The sequence below is a fragment of the Schistocerca piceifrons genome, chromosome 6 (assembly GCF_021461385.2).
Source record: "Schistocerca piceifrons isolate TAMUIC-IGC-003096 chromosome 6, iqSchPice1.1, whole genome shotgun sequence".
In the NCBI taxonomy this organism is placed as follows: Eukaryota; Metazoa; Arthropoda; class Insecta; order Orthoptera; family Acrididae; genus Schistocerca; species Schistocerca piceifrons.
Window position 1 is genome coordinate 579,493,442 of NC_060143.1, and position 19,654 is coordinate 579,513,095.

At 40.0% G+C, this 19,654-nt stretch overlaps 1 protein-coding gene across 2 annotated transcripts in view; it reads left to right on the forward strand.

Moving 5' to 3' along the window:
- Positions 1 to 5,984: 5,984 nt before the first annotated feature.
- Positions 5,985 to 19,654, forward strand: part of LOC124802924 (DNA polymerase lambda-like) — a 176,294-nt gene continuing 162,624 nt past the window's right edge. For both annotated transcript variants that reach the window (XM_047263997.1, XM_047263996.1), the window contains exon 1: positions 5,985 to 6,763. In XM_047263997.1, coding sequence (XP_047119953.1) covers positions 6,269 to 6,763 — 495 coding nt within the window. In that variant the 5' untranslated portion in view covers positions 5,985 to 6,268. The remainder of the gene's footprint in view (positions 6,764 to 19,654) is intronic.

Consider the following 19,654-nt stretch of genomic DNA (forward strand, 5'->3'; position numbering starts at 1 on the left):
CATAGGAGGCATACAAGTAGCTGTGTCACGTTGTCAACAATTACATTTTTAGTCAGTCTTCACAGGAGTCGAGTGTTGAGGCCAACTGGAATAATCGTTGAGGTAGCATGAGTCAATGATGACGTGTGCCATTCATAGACTTTCACAGAATGACTGTCACCATGTTTACAAGTGTTGAAAAGTGCATAAAATCCTGCTGATCAAATTTCAATAAACTGGAAAAAGTATACAATGCATCTGACTAATTCATTCCAGTTTAATTATCTCTATGAAAATAAAATTCACATGTCTTGCATAATCTTACAATATTCATGTAGCTAGGCAGGAGCATATGAAGGGTGAAGGGAAGGAAGGGAATCATTAGTAATTTTGAGCCACTACTAAAAACAAATCTGGGATCAGTGTTTCTTGTTCCTGAAATTTATTTTAAGGTACTTTCATGCAAGACTAGATAGATGTATTATTTAAATATCATATGACATTATTCAAATGGCCACAAAAACTTTATTATAATTGCATTAATCTCAAACTTTCAAAAATGTAGAAATAAATACGAAATTTAAAAAATAAGAAAAGGACAGATGCACTGCACATGCAACAGATTATATAAGAAAGCTACAGGTCTCTTATTGAATCTGGTTTTTATTCATTACAATTGCAAAACAAATGTAAATACAAATATATACTTTTTCATTAATGTGACTTGTGATGTTGAACTTTTTTGGCTATGTCGTCTATATCTGCATCATTTGGGCTACATGCAATCCTCATTGCATCTTATAAATGACTGGACAACCGATTATGATATTTATTTTTCAGGTAATCCATTTTTGAAAATGAAGCTTCACAAAGGTAAGTTGCAGGAAATAGTGTTACACTGAACTGTGCACATTCTTGTAAATTTTTATATTTGTTAGGCACACATTTCCTAAATTTTGTGTGCTGTTGTGTTTCATGATGTTCTACAAACAGAGCTTTAATCTGTGTGTCATGCTGAAGTCCGATTATTTCATTTAGCAAATTAGTTTTAGGAAATCCAAATTGGCAGAATAATTTGAGATCATCATGTCCAACATGCCAAGGATTCTCTACGAGAATGAAACAGCTTCGAATATTTTTAACATCTGCAAATCTGTTTTTCATTTCTTCCAAATATGCTTCCCAATATTCTTTTATGTTTTGGTTAATAGTTTAGGCGATAGTGAAGCCTGATTGGAGCATAGCAACAGTTGAAAAATTAGACAGGTCTCTTACTTCGAGTTCATTTATATATAATTGCAGTTTGGCTTCAGATGCAAATATTTTGTTAGTCATTTGCCCAATTATCTTGTTTGGTGCTTGTAATTCCAAGTTAAGTGTGTTGAATTTTTGTGTTGTATCGGTCAAAAAAGCTGTAAGTATCCACCATTCATCATCATCATCAAGTTCAGGACAGTTTTTGCCACTTTGTTGTAAGAATAAAATAATTTCAGATTTCAAATTGACAAACTGTTCCAGCACTTTTCCTTTGCTTAGCCATCTGACAGCAGTATATGGAGAATATCACTGTAACATTTTGCAATTCCTGCAGAAGTTCTTTAAATTTTCAATGATTAAGTTCACAGGCAAGAACGAAATTTAATACACTTATAACCGCTTGCATAACATTCTTCAATTTGGTATCTGAAATCGGACTTTCTTGATGCAATAAGCAGTGAATGGAGAGTAAATTTGGCAAATTCCATTCCTTCTTAATCATTACTATCAAAACATTGCTGACACCTGTCATTGATAGACAACCATCTGTACATACTGATATTAATTCACTCGTAGATAAGTCGTTTTTTTCACAAATTCTTTAATTGCATCCACAAAATCACATCTTTTTGTATGAACTTGCATGGTTATAGTTGCTAAAAAGTCTTCCTCTATTACCCCATCATTTGTGCAGTAACACACAAATAATGAAAACTGATACATCGAAGCTAAATCTGTACTGTAATCACATGCAAGACTGAAGTATTTGCATAATTTTGACCTTATTAATTACTGCCACAAACATATATTTTGAAATATCTTATATATGACGTCGAAAGGTAGATTCTGAAAGTGTGAGCTTATTTATTTCAGCTGATATTTATTTACTGTTGGAGAAATTTTGAAACAAAGCTTCAGAAATAGTCATCATACATTGCTTCACTAATTCAGCATCAGTGAAAGCTTTCATATTTTTTGCCAGGATATTACATGCTTGGCATGATGCTCTTGAGACAGCCTCACTTTGTCCAGCTGCTGCTAACATAACGTTTTGTTGACGATGAATGGTAGATTTTAGATGAGCAATTTTTCCTTTCTTTCATTTGAATTGAAAGGAAAACATACTGTAAATGAATTGTGCTTACTTGTGTAGCGGCGAAATCAATTGTGTCTCTTCAGTCCCACTGCTGACGGGCATTATGAGTATGTTTACGGTGGTCTCTACAGCAACGACAAAAGAAGAGCGTTACAAAATTACTTTTAATTACAAAGGAGATGACTTACCTTACTTGTCGTTGGTATTAGCAGATAAATCAATTTCCGGTGCTGTTGCTTGCAAGGTGCAGTCTTGAATCCAACAAGATAGAAGAATCACGCTGATCTGGATGGATAATTTGGAAGAGTCGAACCACGTATTCTTCCTGATACTCGTTCGTTTTCCGCACTGTCCGCAATGAAATTGTAACGGTATTTCAGAGTCGAAACTCTTCTTACGAAATTGTAGACACTTCGCATCACCATAGTTTACACAGTCCCTCGTTTCCTTGGCTGGTAGTACTCCATATTTGCCATAAAATATCAAACCATTTTCTACGCTGAATTAGCACTCAATTACATTTTTCCATGTGAGAGAATCCGTCTAAGAAACGTCAAGAGCACCAGACATCCCACTCACTACCGACAGAAACCGTCTGGGTTTCCCTACTAACTCACAAACAATTCGCAGAGGTATGTAATTTATAACAACTAATGGAAAGACGGAAAACAAATAAAACTGTCTATCACAAACAATTGATCCTAACGCGTGCCATCCAGAGTCGCATGATCGATTTAAGTCGCACGTTCGATATATATCGTTTTGAACCCGCGACTTCGATAGGCAATCATTCTTGGAAATTACCTATGCACAGCTCACATTGTTGGCTAGCAGGCCACTCACGACTTTAGCGCTGCGGAGCACCGGCAAGTGGCGCTTTAAATGAAAGTGATGGATGGTTTTCAGTTACCTAATTACTTCGCCGACTTTAATCACAATTCTACGCAGTTTCTGTAAACAAAACAGCGCTACGCCAGACAAGTAGATAACTAAGGCTACCTGTGCGAAGCCGAGGAGGGTCGTGGCCACACGTAAACATGATCTGGACCGTATGCGGCCGCAGTTTGACGACCACTGCACTAGATTATCAATATCAGAGAAATGCTGTACATACTGCTTTAAAAGGTGTAACGTATTGTGTCACTTCTCCCACATTTTATTTGTATGCCTTCCACATAGCTGTGTAATGTACTTACTGATGGAAACATAAAACATTCTGACAAAACTTGTATGCCTGAGTGCTGTAATATAATAAATTGAGAACAAACAGCTCTGTTTTGTCTTTCCATCTTGCAGATGGCATGCTGATCTAGTTTAACAACAAGCCAAGGGCATCTTTTTTTTAAAATGTTGGCATCTTATAGTCTTCAAAATTTTTTTGTCCTTCTTCACTTGATCTTTCTAATACTGTTTCTGTTACTGTCTGTACTTAAAATGATGGGCACTTTCCTCCTCCCATAACAGTTTTTCACGAAGTGTAGCTGTCTGCACATTCTGATACACCACATGCTTTCTCTGAACACGAGTAACTGCGCTTAAGTTTACCACTTCATCGTCAAAGCAGGTCTGTGTTGACGATTCGGATGAATCTGGCACTGATATGGAGGGTTGAACTAGCTGCTTTTGTGCTGTAGGAGTGTTTTATAGTCTTAGACAGATTGTCGAACCTTTGTGGCAATTTCCTCATCATCGTCAGTCGAGGTGGTATATTTGGAATGTAAAACAATGTCGTTAACTGTATTCCACACAGGTTTATTATTGTCCGCAATTATGTACTGGTTTTCTTTGACATCAAGCGTACAAAACTTAACATTATCATAAAGGTAAACAGTGTGTTTTTTTCATTAGATCTTCTCGTCTGCTATTCACTAACCATTTTCTACTCCTAAAACAAAACATTAAGCATCAAGATACATGTAATTTGCAAGCGAATCCTGATGTTGCAGTTTAGTAACATGATGGTATATACCTCTCATGGTTTTTAGGAAACCTGAAAAAGACAGAAGTAGTGTCTTCTTCATCTTCTTACTGCAATTTATTGAGCTACGCTCCCATTTGTAAAAACCAAAACCAAAATAAGCAACTACTGTTCGCTTTCAGTTTCACGAGCGCGCTGAACTTAGCAGTTTAACCTACTGGCCGCTTGGCGCGCTGCTGGCGCAATAGGCAACAAAATCGAGGCGAAGTGTCGCGACTGTTATGTTAGACTGTGCTTAAATTATAACAACCAGTAAATTACAAAGAATAAACGACGACGACGAACTTCTTTGCTGTCTCAACTATCGTCTCTGGACTGCTGTCACTGTAATACATCACCATAATACCATAGACTAAATACCTCTGGAGTGAGCATTCACATGCGCAGAACAGATTTTATGTTGTCAACATACATTGCCGACCTGGTCACGTGTTCTCAGGACGTCGTGTGTTTGTACGTATAGCGTCCTGTATATTTAGAATGTCACTACATCCCTAGCACAGACGGATTCTTTTCGTACGTGTCGTGGATTATTTATATATGTTGCGCAGACATTTTAACAGTATCCATTTGATACCCGGAATAAACCAGCTACGTAACTTTTAAGGGCAAGTGATATTGCATTCTGGTTTTTTGCGATAGGTGTCACAGTTCAGATGCATTCGATTTTTGGTAGTTTTCGGTATGATACGGCACTTTGTAGTATCGCAGAGCCTGACGTACATTTTTGCAGTGATAGTCTTGCAAAACGACTTGATAGTACGCTAGTACTTTTGCAAGTGTCCGAAAAACACCGAATTTGTCACACATTAGCGATTATATCCCTGCTAATTCGTCCTTTTTCTGCTATTTCTGCGTATTTATTTTCTCGTTTTTGCGATCTAAAGCACAATTTTTCTTACTGGTGACACTTGTAAGTATTTATTTAACGCATTTTACGTACTTGCTCCGAGTTTATTAAAGAAATAGTAGACTGAGTAAACTATATACATAATCGACAAGTCACTGATAAATGCATGGAGGATAGTATTTGCTGAAACAACTAACCATTCCCTTTCCTATTCCACTAGCAAATTTACGAGAGGAAGCGATTGTTTGTAAGCTTTTGTACGAGTCGTAATATCTATTATATAGTCATAAAATCGTAGAAAAATAGGTCTACAGAATCAAGCCTTAATTATAATGCGTCTCGAAATTTTTAAACATAAACAGTGTCTCTTACTAATATGAAAACTATAATTAGAGCTACATGGTATTACCCATGAAAAGTTACGATCCCTACATTCACATATTTTTCTTTGCATCCGTAGCAACAACAGTAATTCATCATCGCTATTACACTATCAGCAAACGTGAAACACAACAAAAACTCTTAACATTATAAACTTCAAACGCTGCGGAATGCACACACGCACAGCGAAGTCCCGAAAACACGTGACAATCCTGGTTTAATGTTGACAACATGCGCAGAACGCAATGCTCACTCCAGAGATAATTTCTCTATGCATAATACCATTCAAAACATATTATGAATATTTTTGCGTGACGTTGCCGGTCCGTGGCGTGACGTTACGTGTAGCGTAGATCGACCTTAAATGTCACATTACTAAATTAGAGTTTGACAGCTTCCGCCAGTTGGCAATACTGCCAAATGCACCACCAGATTCAAACTGACCTGCGTCAGCTGTACTGCTGTAGTGATTTGTATATCTATATTACATACGTTGTTTTGTAAGGGAGACAAGGTGCCAACGATGTTGTGGGCGTTAGTTATTTGCGGGACGTTGCTGTTAAAAATATAAAATAACACTGCAAGGGCGTCACGTAGATATATCGAAAGACGGAGACATTAGGTATTTCATGTAAATGTTCTCTGCAATGTTGGTGATGCCAAATTAATATCGTACACGTGAACATTAGTATCGTCTCTAACCTTGGAATGCTGTTAACAGGGAAAGATGGAGTCTCGTCCCCAACAAATATTTGCAGATCGTACATATTACATATTACCAGCCCGTATCGGCAACACAAGACTAACTGTATTGAGAAATAACATTCAAAAAATGGGGGGAACTGTGACAAAGTGTGCAGAAAAAATGGACAGTTCCCGTATTCTTATAATTGTTGACGAATCTTTCCTTAATAAACCAGATAAGTGTTACGAGATTCTGAAAAGTATGCATGTAGACTGCTTTCATGTGGAAATAGTGACTACGAAATGGCTCAGCAGCTGTTTGAAGGAACGCAAATTACTAGACACAGAACCGTTTATGTTACATCTAGAGCCCGAACATGGTGAAAAAAAGAACAATGGAGGTTCCAACATTAGTCAGAATCAACCAAGTATCGAACGTGAATCGGCACTGAGAACCAATCTAGCAAGTGATGAGCGGTGCATGGATGAGCCAGCCACGCAGTCGTCACCACCGAAGAAGCAAAAGACAAACACTGAAGCAAGTAGTTTAATCTTGTAATTTAGTTCGTTTATTTGTGTACCTTTCATCTTTTGCCCATCGTTTTGTATTTCTGCTGGATAAGTTCGATGATGCTTAACACACGAAACAAACAACTTAAGCTACCATATGTATGAAAATTTATAAAGTTGCAGAGAGTTGTTCAACTCAGAGTAATCTTAAACTTCTTTCTATTTGGAAATATGGTGAGGACAAGTTTCAGCACAAACACCTTTTCATGCTACTCTGTCGTGTGCAAGCCTCTGCATCTCTAAATAACTACAACAACCTACATCCATTTGAATTTGCTTAAGCTACTGTCTTCCTCTACAATGTTTACTCTTGATTCTCTCATGATTCCTTTATGCCTCAGGATGTATCCAATTAACTGATCCCTCATTACTTGAGATGTGCCAGAAATTAATTTTTTCCCCAATCCCCATAAGTTACACAGTCTACCCATCTAACCGTCGGCATTCTTCTTAGTTCTATATTTCAAAAGTTACTACTGCCTTCTTCTTTTGTCCACATTTCACTTCAGTACAAGATAAGCTGGCTGAGCTTCTTGTAGAAATAGTATGGGGTGGGGGGAGGGAGACAATCACACCTTGTGGCTACTGGTATCACAGAGGTGCCCCCTTTTTTTTTTTTTTTTTTTAGTCAAGAATTAGCACTTGGGCATCCTGTTATGATGGAAGTTAAAATGCTTGAGAATGCACAGAATAGTAAGGTTAGCTTATTTCATCAGAATGTTAGAGGATTGAGTAATAAGGTAGAAGAGCTTCTTGTCTGTTTGGAAAATTTAGAGAGCTGTGAAAAGATAGATATACAGCCACAGAGTTAGAGAAGTGAAATATAAGAGATTACACTGTAGAATATGGGAAAAGGAGGCTATTTGGACAACACAAGTTCAAAAACATCGAGATAAGTAGATTTTGTAGTGATGAGCACAGAGAATAGTGCACTTGTGAAATAATACTCAAAAAGAGTTCATTTTTAATTATAATTGCATGTAGATCTTCATTAGGAAAATTTAATCTCAGTGGTTGACTTTCCAACAGGGTAGATAAAGAAGGTAGGACCCTAAGAGATATTTTATTTGATGAAGGTCAAGCAAGGAAATAACTGTGGCTCGATGCACAGGTAGGATAAGTAAGACTGTGCCGTGCAGTATAGATACTCCTCGTAGAAAATCAGATAGAATAATTAATTACGCCAAAGCAAATATGCACATGTCAGAAATCAGTAATTCTGGCAACAGACTTTCGGCTATATGGAATCTAGTGAAATGAGAGACAGAACAATCAGCCAAAGAACAGGGTAACGTCAGTATTGACTTAAATAGAAGGGGTAGAAATGATGACTCATAGGTAGAAAATGTGTTTTAATAATACTTTCCTAAATGTAGTGGAAAATATAGGGACAAGCAGTTTAAGTGAAAAAGCATAGCAGTATGCTGAAAACGCAAATCTCATGAAATTCAATCATATGAATGTATGACCAACTGCTGCCTCTGAAATTAAGGTTAATTATATATTCAGTCAAAAATAAAATCTGAGATGGATTTGAGGGTGTTTCCAACAGAGTACTAAAGATTTGTTCCTATATAATAAGCCCTGCCTTATCCGAAATATGTAGGCCAATGCATCTCTTAACTCAAGGCATGTTTGTACAGAGATTGAAATATGCTATTGTTAAACTTCTGTTTAAGAAAGGTAATAAGAGAGATGTCAACAGCTACCAACCTGTTTTGCTACTGACACCATTTTTCAAAATTTTTGAGGTGGTGTATTGTAGAACAGTATTCCAACTGAGCAACAGTATTATCCTCAGTAAATCAAAGTTTGGTTTTCAGGAGAGTTATTCAACTGAGAATACGATTTGCACATTCACTTACCAAATTTTGCAAGCATTAAGTAACAAAACAGCACTGGTTGGTGTTTTGTGTGTTTATCTAAGACATTTGACAGTGTGAACCACAATATCTGCCTAGATGAACTGAGGTTTTATGGAATTGATGGTATACCCAATTTGTGGATAATGTCATATACAACAGAGAGAATACAGAGAGTTGTTCTTTGTAATTCAACCAATATGGGGAGCTTTCTCTGGCTGAGGAGAAATCGCATATGTAGTTCCCCAAGCATCAATCTTAGATCCATCAGTGTTCCTCATATATGTAGATGATCTTCCATCTAATATACAACAAGCAGATTTTTTTTTAGAATACATTAGTATTGTAATCACTCAAGCACACATACAGCAAGATAAGAAGTGGTAAACAATATTCTCAACTGTGTTATTGACTGGTTTTCTGATAATGGTCTCATTCTCAATTTTTAAAGAGAGAACATATTCGGTTCTGCACATATAGATGTACTGTGTTAAATATGAGTGTAACACACAGTGAGGAAATAATAAGTAGGGTGGAAAAAAAAATTGGTGTCTATATTGATGAGAATTTAAACCAGAAAGAGTGCATTTTAGAACTCTTAAAACAATGTACTTCACCCACATTTGCACTTAGAATCATTGCAATTCTTGGGGAGAAACAAACCAGTAAACTGACATATTTTATATATTTTCATTCAATAATGTCCTATGGAATAATGCTCTGAAGAAACTGATCTCCAAGAAAGTAAGTCTTCATTGCTCAAAAATGTGCTGTAATAATATTATGTGGTGCTCACCCAAGATCATTTTGCAGACATCAGTTTAAGAAGTTCTGCATTCTGACTACTCCTTCACACAGTATATTTGTTCCCTCATGAAGTACGTTGTAAGTAATCCACTATGGATCTAAATGAACAATGATGTACTTAATTACGCTACCAGAAGACAAAAAGACATTCATTTCTGCACATTAGCATTGTCCTAAGTACAAAAAGTAGTGAACACTGCCCCAGCCAAAACTTTTGATCACTTATTCAGTGAAATGTCTGACAAAGAGCAAAGTCAAATTTGAAAACAGACTAAAAAAGTTTTTCCTTGACAACTCCGATTTCCTAGAAATGAGTGTATGGCGTCGTTGGCCAGGAAGCCCCACCCGGGGAAGTTTGGCCACCAAGTGAAAGTCTTCTTTCAGTCGACGCCACATTGGGCGACTTGCGCGCCAGTGATGAGGATGAAATGATGATGAGGTCAACACAACACCCTAGATTAAAACTGTGTGCCAGACTGAGACTAGAACTCAGGACCTCTGCCTTTCGCGGGCAAGTGCTCTACTATCTGAGTTACCCAAGCACGATTCACGAACCGTCCCCACAGCCTCAAGGTAGGAGACAAGGTACTAATGGGGATGAGGCTGTGGAAATGGTTCGTGAGTCGTGCTTGGGTACCTCAGATGGTAGAGCAGTTGCCCACAAAAGGTCCTGAGTTCAGGTATCGGTCTGGCACACAGTTTTAATCTGCCAGGAAGTTTCAGTTGTTAGCTTCTGAAACACCCAATTACCTCTGGTTCTTTCAGTTTGTCCAGATCCCTTCTCATTAATTTCCTACCTTTTTGCAATCTTTTCATTTTTAATCTAGGGTTCAGAGTCCACATCTACCTTTGGAAGTGTTTTGAAGTTTTAAGATATAATTTTGAAATCTCTGTCATACTATTACATAATTTTTTTGAAACTTTCCTGTGTATCCAGGTCTCTTCTACGTATACAGAATTCTTTCATGATTATTGAACTAAGTGTTAGTGACGATTACATTATGCTCAGTGCAAAATGTGTCATTCCTTTCCTCTATCCATGTTCCACAACTTTTCTTCTCACCTTTTTCTAATTTGAAGTTCAGATTGTATATAAATTTTTATTCCTCTTAACTATCTGAATAATTTTTTCTTCTCATCATACATTCTTTCAATTTCTTCATCATATGGAGAGCTAGTCAGCTTATAAACTTGTACTAATGTGGTGGGTGTTGGCTTTGTGTTTATCTTGGCTATAATAATGTGTTCACTTTGGTGTGCGTAGGAGCTTATCTGCATTCCTATTTTCTTGTTCATTATTAGACTTCCTCTTGCACTACCCCTATTTGATTTTGTATTTGTAACTCTTACTCACTTCACCAAAAGTCCTGTTCATGCTGCCACTGTATTTTGCTAATTCCCACTGGTATACCTAATTTCAGTCTGTCCATTTCCTTATTCAAATTATCTAGCCTGCCTAACTGAATAAGAGACCTAAGATTCCACATTCTGAGCTGTAGAATGCCGGTTATGTTTTTCCTGGTGAGCACATCCTTTTGAGGAGTCCCCACATGAAATCTCAATGGGGGACTATTTACCCAAAAGGATGTCATCATTATTTAACCAAAGCTGCCGCCTCTCACGAAATATAACTGCTGTAGTTTCCTCTCGCTTTCGGTAATTCGCAGTAACAGCATAGCAAGAACAGATCAGTCAGTCATCCAGGTTGTTGCCCCTACAACTGCTGAAAGACTGCTGTTTGACTTCTGTCCTCTGCAGAAATATCCCTCCATTGTGGCTGCACCTACAGTACAGCTATCCGTATCTTTGAGACACGCAATCCACCCCATTTCGGCAAGATCCTTGGGTCATAGGGGGACTTAGCTGACAACAGGAATAAAACTTTTACAAAATAACTAATTTTGATGCAGATACTTCGAGTCCCATGGTTAATCGGAAAAAGAAATTTGCTTTTAAAATATTTAAGGGAAAGTTAGCTTAGAAAAAAGTCCTGCTGGTTAAAGCAGTAATGTTTCTCCTTGCAAAATATGCAAGAAAAAATGAATAACTGATAAGAGTTTTCATATTTCCCACACACAAACAGCATGTGATTAGCATCCCCAAAAGAGACTTAATTACATTGACATTATTGGGTTCCCTTAAAATTTGCATGGTAGGGATGTGGAGGAAGATTGTAGTTATACTCAATATAGTTGACCGTTGTGAAGAAACATGTACTCTCTCTCTCACATTGTGGCAACAACACTGGCTTGCAGTATCTTGTTGGAGAGGATGTGATGTCTGCCATTTACAATGTTTGTAGTGTTCCAGACAGATTGCCACATTTCTCTTTATGTGGCCTTAAAAATATGAGTGACGAACTTTCTCATTTGAGTTGATTGCTTCTGGAATTGTGTAGGTTGTTAGTTGATTCACAGCTTGTTGAAGGAGTCTTTTACACGTGAGGGTAGTCGAATTAAGGTGCTTTAGGAGTCTGTAGTGATTGATATTGTGTCCCAACTTGTCTGTCGGCCAAATCAAAGGGCTTCCCGTATTGCAGCAGCTTCTGATTTTTATATGGCGGCAGCTTTTGGCAAACTGTAATGCCTGACTTACTGTAATTGTAAGTAGAACAAAATGTGGCACATTTCAGTTAGTCTTAAGGAGAGCAGATTTTCTTGATGGCTCACAGAATGCCTGTGCACTGGATGGTGCAGTATTTTTAAGAGACAGCTGCTTGTATTTTCAGGTGTGACTGATACATTGTTGTTGTGGCTCACAAATTCATGTGCTGGCTCACTAGAAAAGTGCAGACATCAGGGGCGGGGCGGTAATGACGCCCAAGAAATGGGCCATGATCTTTGCACCCATGCTGCGAAAAAACCCAGTTGCAAGCCACGGACCCAACATGTTTATGCCGACAAGGAGTTGCTATCCAGCTTCGCTGCCCAGGCTGTGATTTCTGATCTGTTTTAACAAATTGCGTTCATTTGTTTGTGGCTGATGATGTCTTAGTGCCACTAATGGTTTCCAGAGTTGAAATCCCATATCTCTGTTAGTTATGTGTATTTTGACAGCTTTTTTAATGTTGGAGTCCCAGTATGTGGAGGGGATGAGAGAGAGGATCGTGGTTTCTCCATACTGCCTTCTGCATCCCATGTTAAGGCAGTGTTCAGCAGCAACAGATTTTTTCTGGCTGACATAGTCTGGTGTGACTTCTATGTTAATTGCGTCCATCCTTAACAGTGTGACATGTCTAGCCAGTGTATGATATACCGCACTGACACAGGATTTTATATATTCCTGGTCTTAGACATAGGTCATCTTTACATTGATGTCGAGGGTGGAACATACTTAATCCAATGTTTTTTGAGTAGTCTGTCAATTTTAAAGGGAAAACCATCAACATAAGGTAGGAAAAATCATCCTCATGGAGTTTACTGTTTCTTCGGATTTCTCTTGAGGTTTAGTGTGTGATAGTCGAAATGCATTGCAAAACTGTTTATCAGAGTACGTGTTCTGAACAAACACAGAGTGGAGATGGTTGTGCTCTGCTGATAAGCTCTCTGAATCTGAGATAGCTCTAACCCTGTGAACAAGAGTCCATAATACACTGCTGCATTGTTTGCACGATAGCAGTAGTAGTTTGTAAGTACAGGTTGGTGTGCATAGGTTCATGAAACACAGTGTGACCCAAAGAAACACCATCTTTTCTATGAACCTTGACACCCAGCTGAGGGTATCTCCATTCGTGTGCAATTCCACGACGAAGCAAATGCTCAGATGGAGGGAGTTATGGTACTCCAAATGTGAGGGTAGCGGTGGTGTCTTGTGTGGCCATTTCCAGGATCATTTTTTACAAAAGGCTATTATTCCTGAATGTGCTGACAATTGGTACACAGAAGATGCTGAAGGCTGTGGAGCACACATAGCAGGCACTGTTGGTGAACAGATAGCTGGCCTGTCAGAAACATGTTTGTTGACATTTATTAACAGAGTTGGTGAGGCACGTCTCTTACTTCAGTAAGTAAAGTCTTGACTTAAAAAGCTCTCATGGCCCCAACACAAAGTCAAAGTACTGTACCAGCAATGTTTTATACATGTTGAAAAATGAAGCACCCATAATGGAAAACTGACCTGATAGGCCTAAATGTTATATAAATATTTGTTGCTATTTTAGAGTCAGTTCCCCACCATGCAGTTGTGATACTTCTCAAAATGTTCAGCCATTGTGGGACATTTTGTATGAAGTATTCAATATGCTGGTGGCAACTAAATCTATAAACTGAAAATCAACTCTTAAAAATTAGACATGCGGACCCAACAGGAAATTCTAGTTAATGCCGCCAATTTCTGGGTAAGTGATGTACAAGCTACTGCTACAGTTTTTGATTTGTAGTGAATAAACCACTCACATATTTGAGTCGTAGCTACATCCATTCTCCAGCTAACCGCACCTAGTGAAGCTATGGTTAGCAAAAAGGCACACATCACCAGCATACTGGAGTCTTTTAGCTTATAGTAACACAGGCAATATGTGAGCAGGCACACATATTGCCAAGGTTGTTTTTATTATGCTGCAGAAGTTCTGTTAAGAAGCCCCTAAACATCCTCCTTACAGTCCCAATCATTCCCAATACAACTTCCATATTTTTGGAGCCCTGAAGAAAAACATTCATGCCCATCAAAAGGTGCATGTCTGGGTACAATCATGATTCCCTACACAGCCGCAAACACTTTTCCATGAAGATGCCAACTATCTTGTCTCTTGGATAAATTTATTGACAGTTATGGTATTTTGAAATTAGTTTTTGAAATAATAAACAGTTTCCTTACTTTTTTTTTCTCTCTGTTTCACTTTCATTTGACTGCTCCTTGTGTATCAGATGAAGATGCAGAAAGGTGTTGATGGCATAAATGAGTTTATAATGAAAACCAAGTAGCTAGTTTAACTTCTTTGACAGTAAGTGGATGTCTGCTTGGTACCTGTGGTGTGCGTACTGTAAGACCTTCGGTACACACACCATCAGATTATTTGACTTGTCGCTCTAACGAAGTAGGTGAGTGTCAGCAATATGTCTCGTGGTCTTATTGTGGCGTGTTTATCTTCTGCCGTTAGGTCAGACGATAGAAATGCCACTTGCACGCTTAGAGTAGCAGATTGACGGTCACCAACTTTAAACAGAACTTGATTAATTTTCACACACATTTATTAAAATAATAAAAATCATAGACCTTACTTAACTTGATTCTGGATGCTATTTACAATTGACAATCTGAAGTTCCTTTGGTCTTGGTACGTTAATCTTATTCTCACATAGCTCTGATACGTGACAAAGTGCCTATACATTTCTCTTCATGGCTATGTACAGGAATATGATAATCTTATTATGCGCAGACTGAAACTTGACTATAGACTAATGCAGACTGACTCATCGGAGGTCTGTACACTCGTTGTAATACCTTGAGCATTCAGGTATCACTGCGCGAGTGTGATCCGCGAGGAGAAAAGGTTCTACGTTAGCAGTGATCTCATTGGCTGCATTACATATTAATACGCGGATCAGCAGAAGCAGAATTTGATCCGTCTCTAAAATAGTGCCATCTCGTAGTGCGGAGACGGACGAGCCCTGCGCCTGCGCTGTTGTGCTTAGCGGGGTGCGCTCTAGTGGGAAAGTGGTGTATGCGCTGACTACGCGGAACTATGTACACAACAGTACCACAGCTTCACTATATGCAGGCAGTCTGAGACTAAAGTAACTATGAGTCAGATAGGCAAGTAGGCTTTCATGACACAGTAGAAATAGCTCTCAGCTACGGTCACGTGGTAAAAGCACTGTCTGTCCCTGATTCCAGTAGTCATGTTGTCCAAAATGCTGTTTCCTCTCTTAATTCTGTATCATAAATTCATCTGCAATTATGTTTTTATTATTTGTTAATAGGAGCATACACAAGAGTATCATGATCTCTAGTGCTATTCAAACTCCAAATCAGGTAATTTTATTTACTTAATTTACCCTGTCAAGGTATCCCTTTAATCAGGTACTCCATTAATCTTTGTTATTTGAAATGTGAATTTAAAAGTTTTTTTTTAATTTGTTTGCATATAATTTTCTTCAAAGTTACTTAATTTTTGTATTTTAGGTACCCTATAGGACTCCTTTACTGGTTATCCCATTGTGGCTTGCTACTGTGCTCCCACAGAGTGAACCTCTGCCTCTGTAGACCTACACATCCATACTGCTTTGGTTTCAGATTTTGCCTTCAAAAGTAAAATAATTGTGGATCAGGATGTGGTTGGCTAAGAGGATTAAGAAAGAGGTGGTGGGTTCCATATCAGGAGAACATTGTGAATGGTAGTGTTCCAAGGCCGCAAGACCATGGATGAGGGGAATGTTGGTGTACAATGTTTCGTATCCACAGTGATGGGCCCTAGTTGTTTTTGCATCCTAAAACAAAACAAAACAGAACAGTATCCACAGTGACCAACAAGGAATCTGATGGTAATGAGACAAGAACAGTGGAAAGGTGGTGAAGAAAGTTAGCAGTGTCTTGGCAGTAGGATGGGAGCTTGTGAACAACAGTTTGGGGGTGAAAGTCTTCAGAGGCAGAGATTCTTTCTATGAGAGCACTGTAACAAGCCATGATGGGACAACCAGTACAGAGTTGTGTGGATTTTGGAGAGTATATAAAAGGCAGGAGTGGGGGGGGGGGGGGGGGGTTGCTGATATGAAGAGGAAGATGGTTTCAGGTGTCTGCTACTGGGATGGATGTGAAGCCTGGAGTTATTTCTAGTCATTTTGATACCTCCCCCCATCAAATCCCTCATAGTTGTCTGATTATGCCTTGCTCACTTAACTTCACCTTCCACAATGCCAAAAACTTTGTCCAACCTCTGTGACACACTGCTTCTGAACACCCATCCCCCAACACTATTGTCAGTCTTTCAGCTGAAACTCTGACCCCTGCAGAATCCTTAGTGTATTTGAAACACCTCATCTGTAGCCCAAAACCTAAGTACAGTCATGCTGAACTTCCAAAGGGCCAATTTTCCTTTACGGATTCTTAGTTCTTTATCGTGCCCCCCGCTGACAACAGCCAGCCAAAAACTCAAGGAAGACCCTTGTTTTAAACAGTTCTAATGTATCTCCAGCTGTGATCTTCCTCCCCTTTCATCCAGTCACCCCCAGGTAATATTTTAAAAATTTCTCACTTCCAGCCTTCCTTCGTAAAATCCTCCCCACAGAATACAGCATCACTGATATGGAGCACACGGGTATCTGTTGCATGAAAATCAATGCAGACCTTATCATCCTTCCTGTGGACAAAGGCTCCACCAGTGTGGTCATGAACGGCAATGACTGTAGCTGACCCCTCTGCATACTAGCCTTAAGACCTGATCGAATCCTACGAGTCCAGTATGACTTAAGCAGCTCCTCGAGGTCTTAGGTCCATCGCAAAACCAAACACCTGAATACACCTGCCTCATCACACTAGCAACCCAGTCTCCACTCTCCTACATTTTAACCTACTCCACAAACCCCCCCCCCCCCCCTCCCTCCAAGGTCATACCATTGCAGCTGGTTCAGTGCTTCCACAGACTGAACCTTTACCTTTGGTGACCAACATCTTGAAACTATAGTCTGTAAACTTTCATTCTACATCCGAGACACCACTCATTTCCTTCACCAACTTTCCACAGTCCCTATCCTGTTACCACCAGACTCATCGTAGGTCACATCCTGTTACCACCAGACTCATCGTAGGTCACAAACATCGTCCAAGCCCATTGTCGTGCATTCGTGGGCAGGGGGAAAAAGCCTTTCCCATTGTCATCCTATAGCAAACCCACCGCTTTTTTCTTTATCCTTCTGTCCAGCCACATCCAGATTGACAGTTGTTTCACTTTTGAAGGCCCAATCTATAACAATGGAGAACAGTTTGTAACACAACTTCTGTTGAGTTTGAATTTTGAGTTATTGCAGAGTTAAATGGGCATGATAATTTCAAAACTGTAGCTAGTTTTCTTCTAACATGGCAAGTTTCTTCTGTACACCTTGTGTGAATGTGGTCCCTCTCTGCAGGATTGAGCACGGTTGCTGGTGAGGGGAGGGATGAATGACACAATTTTAGACTAGTGACAGGTTTGCGTTGTCTAGACCAGTTGAATGACAGTTGAGCTACTGTAGTGAGACTATATGTATCACTCTGATATAGTGAAGCACATTCTGATGTGTAGTCAGAGTTCGTGTTTGTATAATAGGTTAGCAGTGTTTAGTTGAACTGGAACCTTTCCTTATGTCTGCCTCTGGCAGTCTGCACTTTAATGACTAAACAGCCTCAATTCATTTTGTTATACGTTTGCCAGTTTTACTATTCCCAGTCAAAGGACAAACATCAGTACATTTGTCAGGCAAACCTATTTTAATGTGAAAATTGGTGATGATCAATCATGGGCTCCCCACAAAATGTGCAAGCAGTGTGCCAAGCGTTTACGGGTGTGAACGAAGAGAGCATGTGATTGTGATAAACTTTCATTTGAAGATCATATAATTCCCTACCCCCCCCCCCCCCCCCCCCGGCTAAGAACCTGAGAAAATTCAGGTCCTGTGTACAGTAACTACGTGGGTCTGAGGCTTCCAGCCAGTCATGTGTTGACCAGCCTGGTGTGGCAGTTGAAAATTGCAAAACGAAAAACATTTCATGTTCAATAAATTATTCACACAGGAGAATCGCACAAACATACTGTTGTTTGACCATCAAACAGACTCCCATATGGACAACATAGAATTAAGCATCCTTGAAATAGAGAAACAACTGAAGGAATTGAAAACAAATGTCACCAGTTCCAGACGGAATCCGAACTCAGTTTTTCAAAGAGTGCTCTGTGGCATTGACCCTCTTATTTAGCTTGCACTTATCATCAATCTCTCATCCAGTGCAAATTTCCAAGCAGCTGGAAAAAAAACACAGATGACTCCTGTGTGTAAGAAGGGCAAAACAATGGATCCACAAAATTACCCCCCCCCCCCCCCCCTGCGGGTTCGGGGGTTAGAATAGGCCCGCGGTATTCCTGCCTGTCATAAGAGGCGACTAAAAGGAGTCTCACATGTTTCGGCCTTATGTGATGGTCCCCTCTCGGGTTTGACCTCCATCTTTCTAAATTATTCCGAAGAGCGAGCCAATTGGGGACGGGCGCCTTACATGGTGCACTGTATCCGTTGTGCATTGAGACCTTTAGCCGGCTTTTTCGTCGTTGCAATGGTGTCCCGCTTGTTTTCCATCTCTTGGGCGAGGATCCGTCCCTGGGTGCGATTCCCACGCTGCACTCTGCAGTGTTGCTTTTAACTGCGACGACGACCTTGGACATTTTTGCACCTAAGATCCAGCACGGTAGCCAGTCTGTTGTGGTGGGGCCGCCATGTACCCTGTTGGTTGTAGCCCCCTGACAACACAGGGATCGCTCTACTGATGCCTGTGCCGTTAACTCCTCACGTATGCCACGGAGTAGATGCCCATCTCCCTGGGGCATGAGGACTCCCGGCAACGGCCATCCTGCCAGGTGGCCATTGCTGCGGCTGGGTGGCGCCCGTGGGGAGGGCCCTTGGTCGGAGTAGGTGGCATCAGGGCGGATGACCCGCAATGAACCGTGGTACATCATCTCTCGCTGGCGGCCAGCCACCAGCAGTCTCTAAGCGTTCGAGGGCTCATTTTAAAGCTAACGTTTATGACCCCAAATCGTTCCCCTCCCTGGCCACACCATGGGAGGAACGAAAGGCAATGAATGACAGTGACGTGTCTTCGCCCAGGTATCTCGTCTGTACCAGAGCTGATGGTGACTCGTTTCTATCCGTGAAGCCTCAGTTCTTTGTAGAGCATTTAGAGGACAAGTTTGGGGAGGTGGAGGGCTTGTCCAAAATGCGCTCTGGGTCAGTTTTGATAAAAACGGCATCCTCTGCCCAGTCACGCAGGTTACTTGCTTGTGACAAGTTGGGGGATGTTAACGTTACCATCACCCCACATAAGAGTTTAAATATGGTCCAGGGTATTATTTTCCATCGGGACCTACTTTTGCAGTCTGATGACGAGCTGCGCGCCTATTTAGAGCGCCGTGGTGTACATTTCGTCCGGTGCGTTCATCGGGGTCTGAGGGACAATCAGGTAGCTACCGGTGCCTTCATCTTGGCCTTCGAAGGTGATACATTACCAGA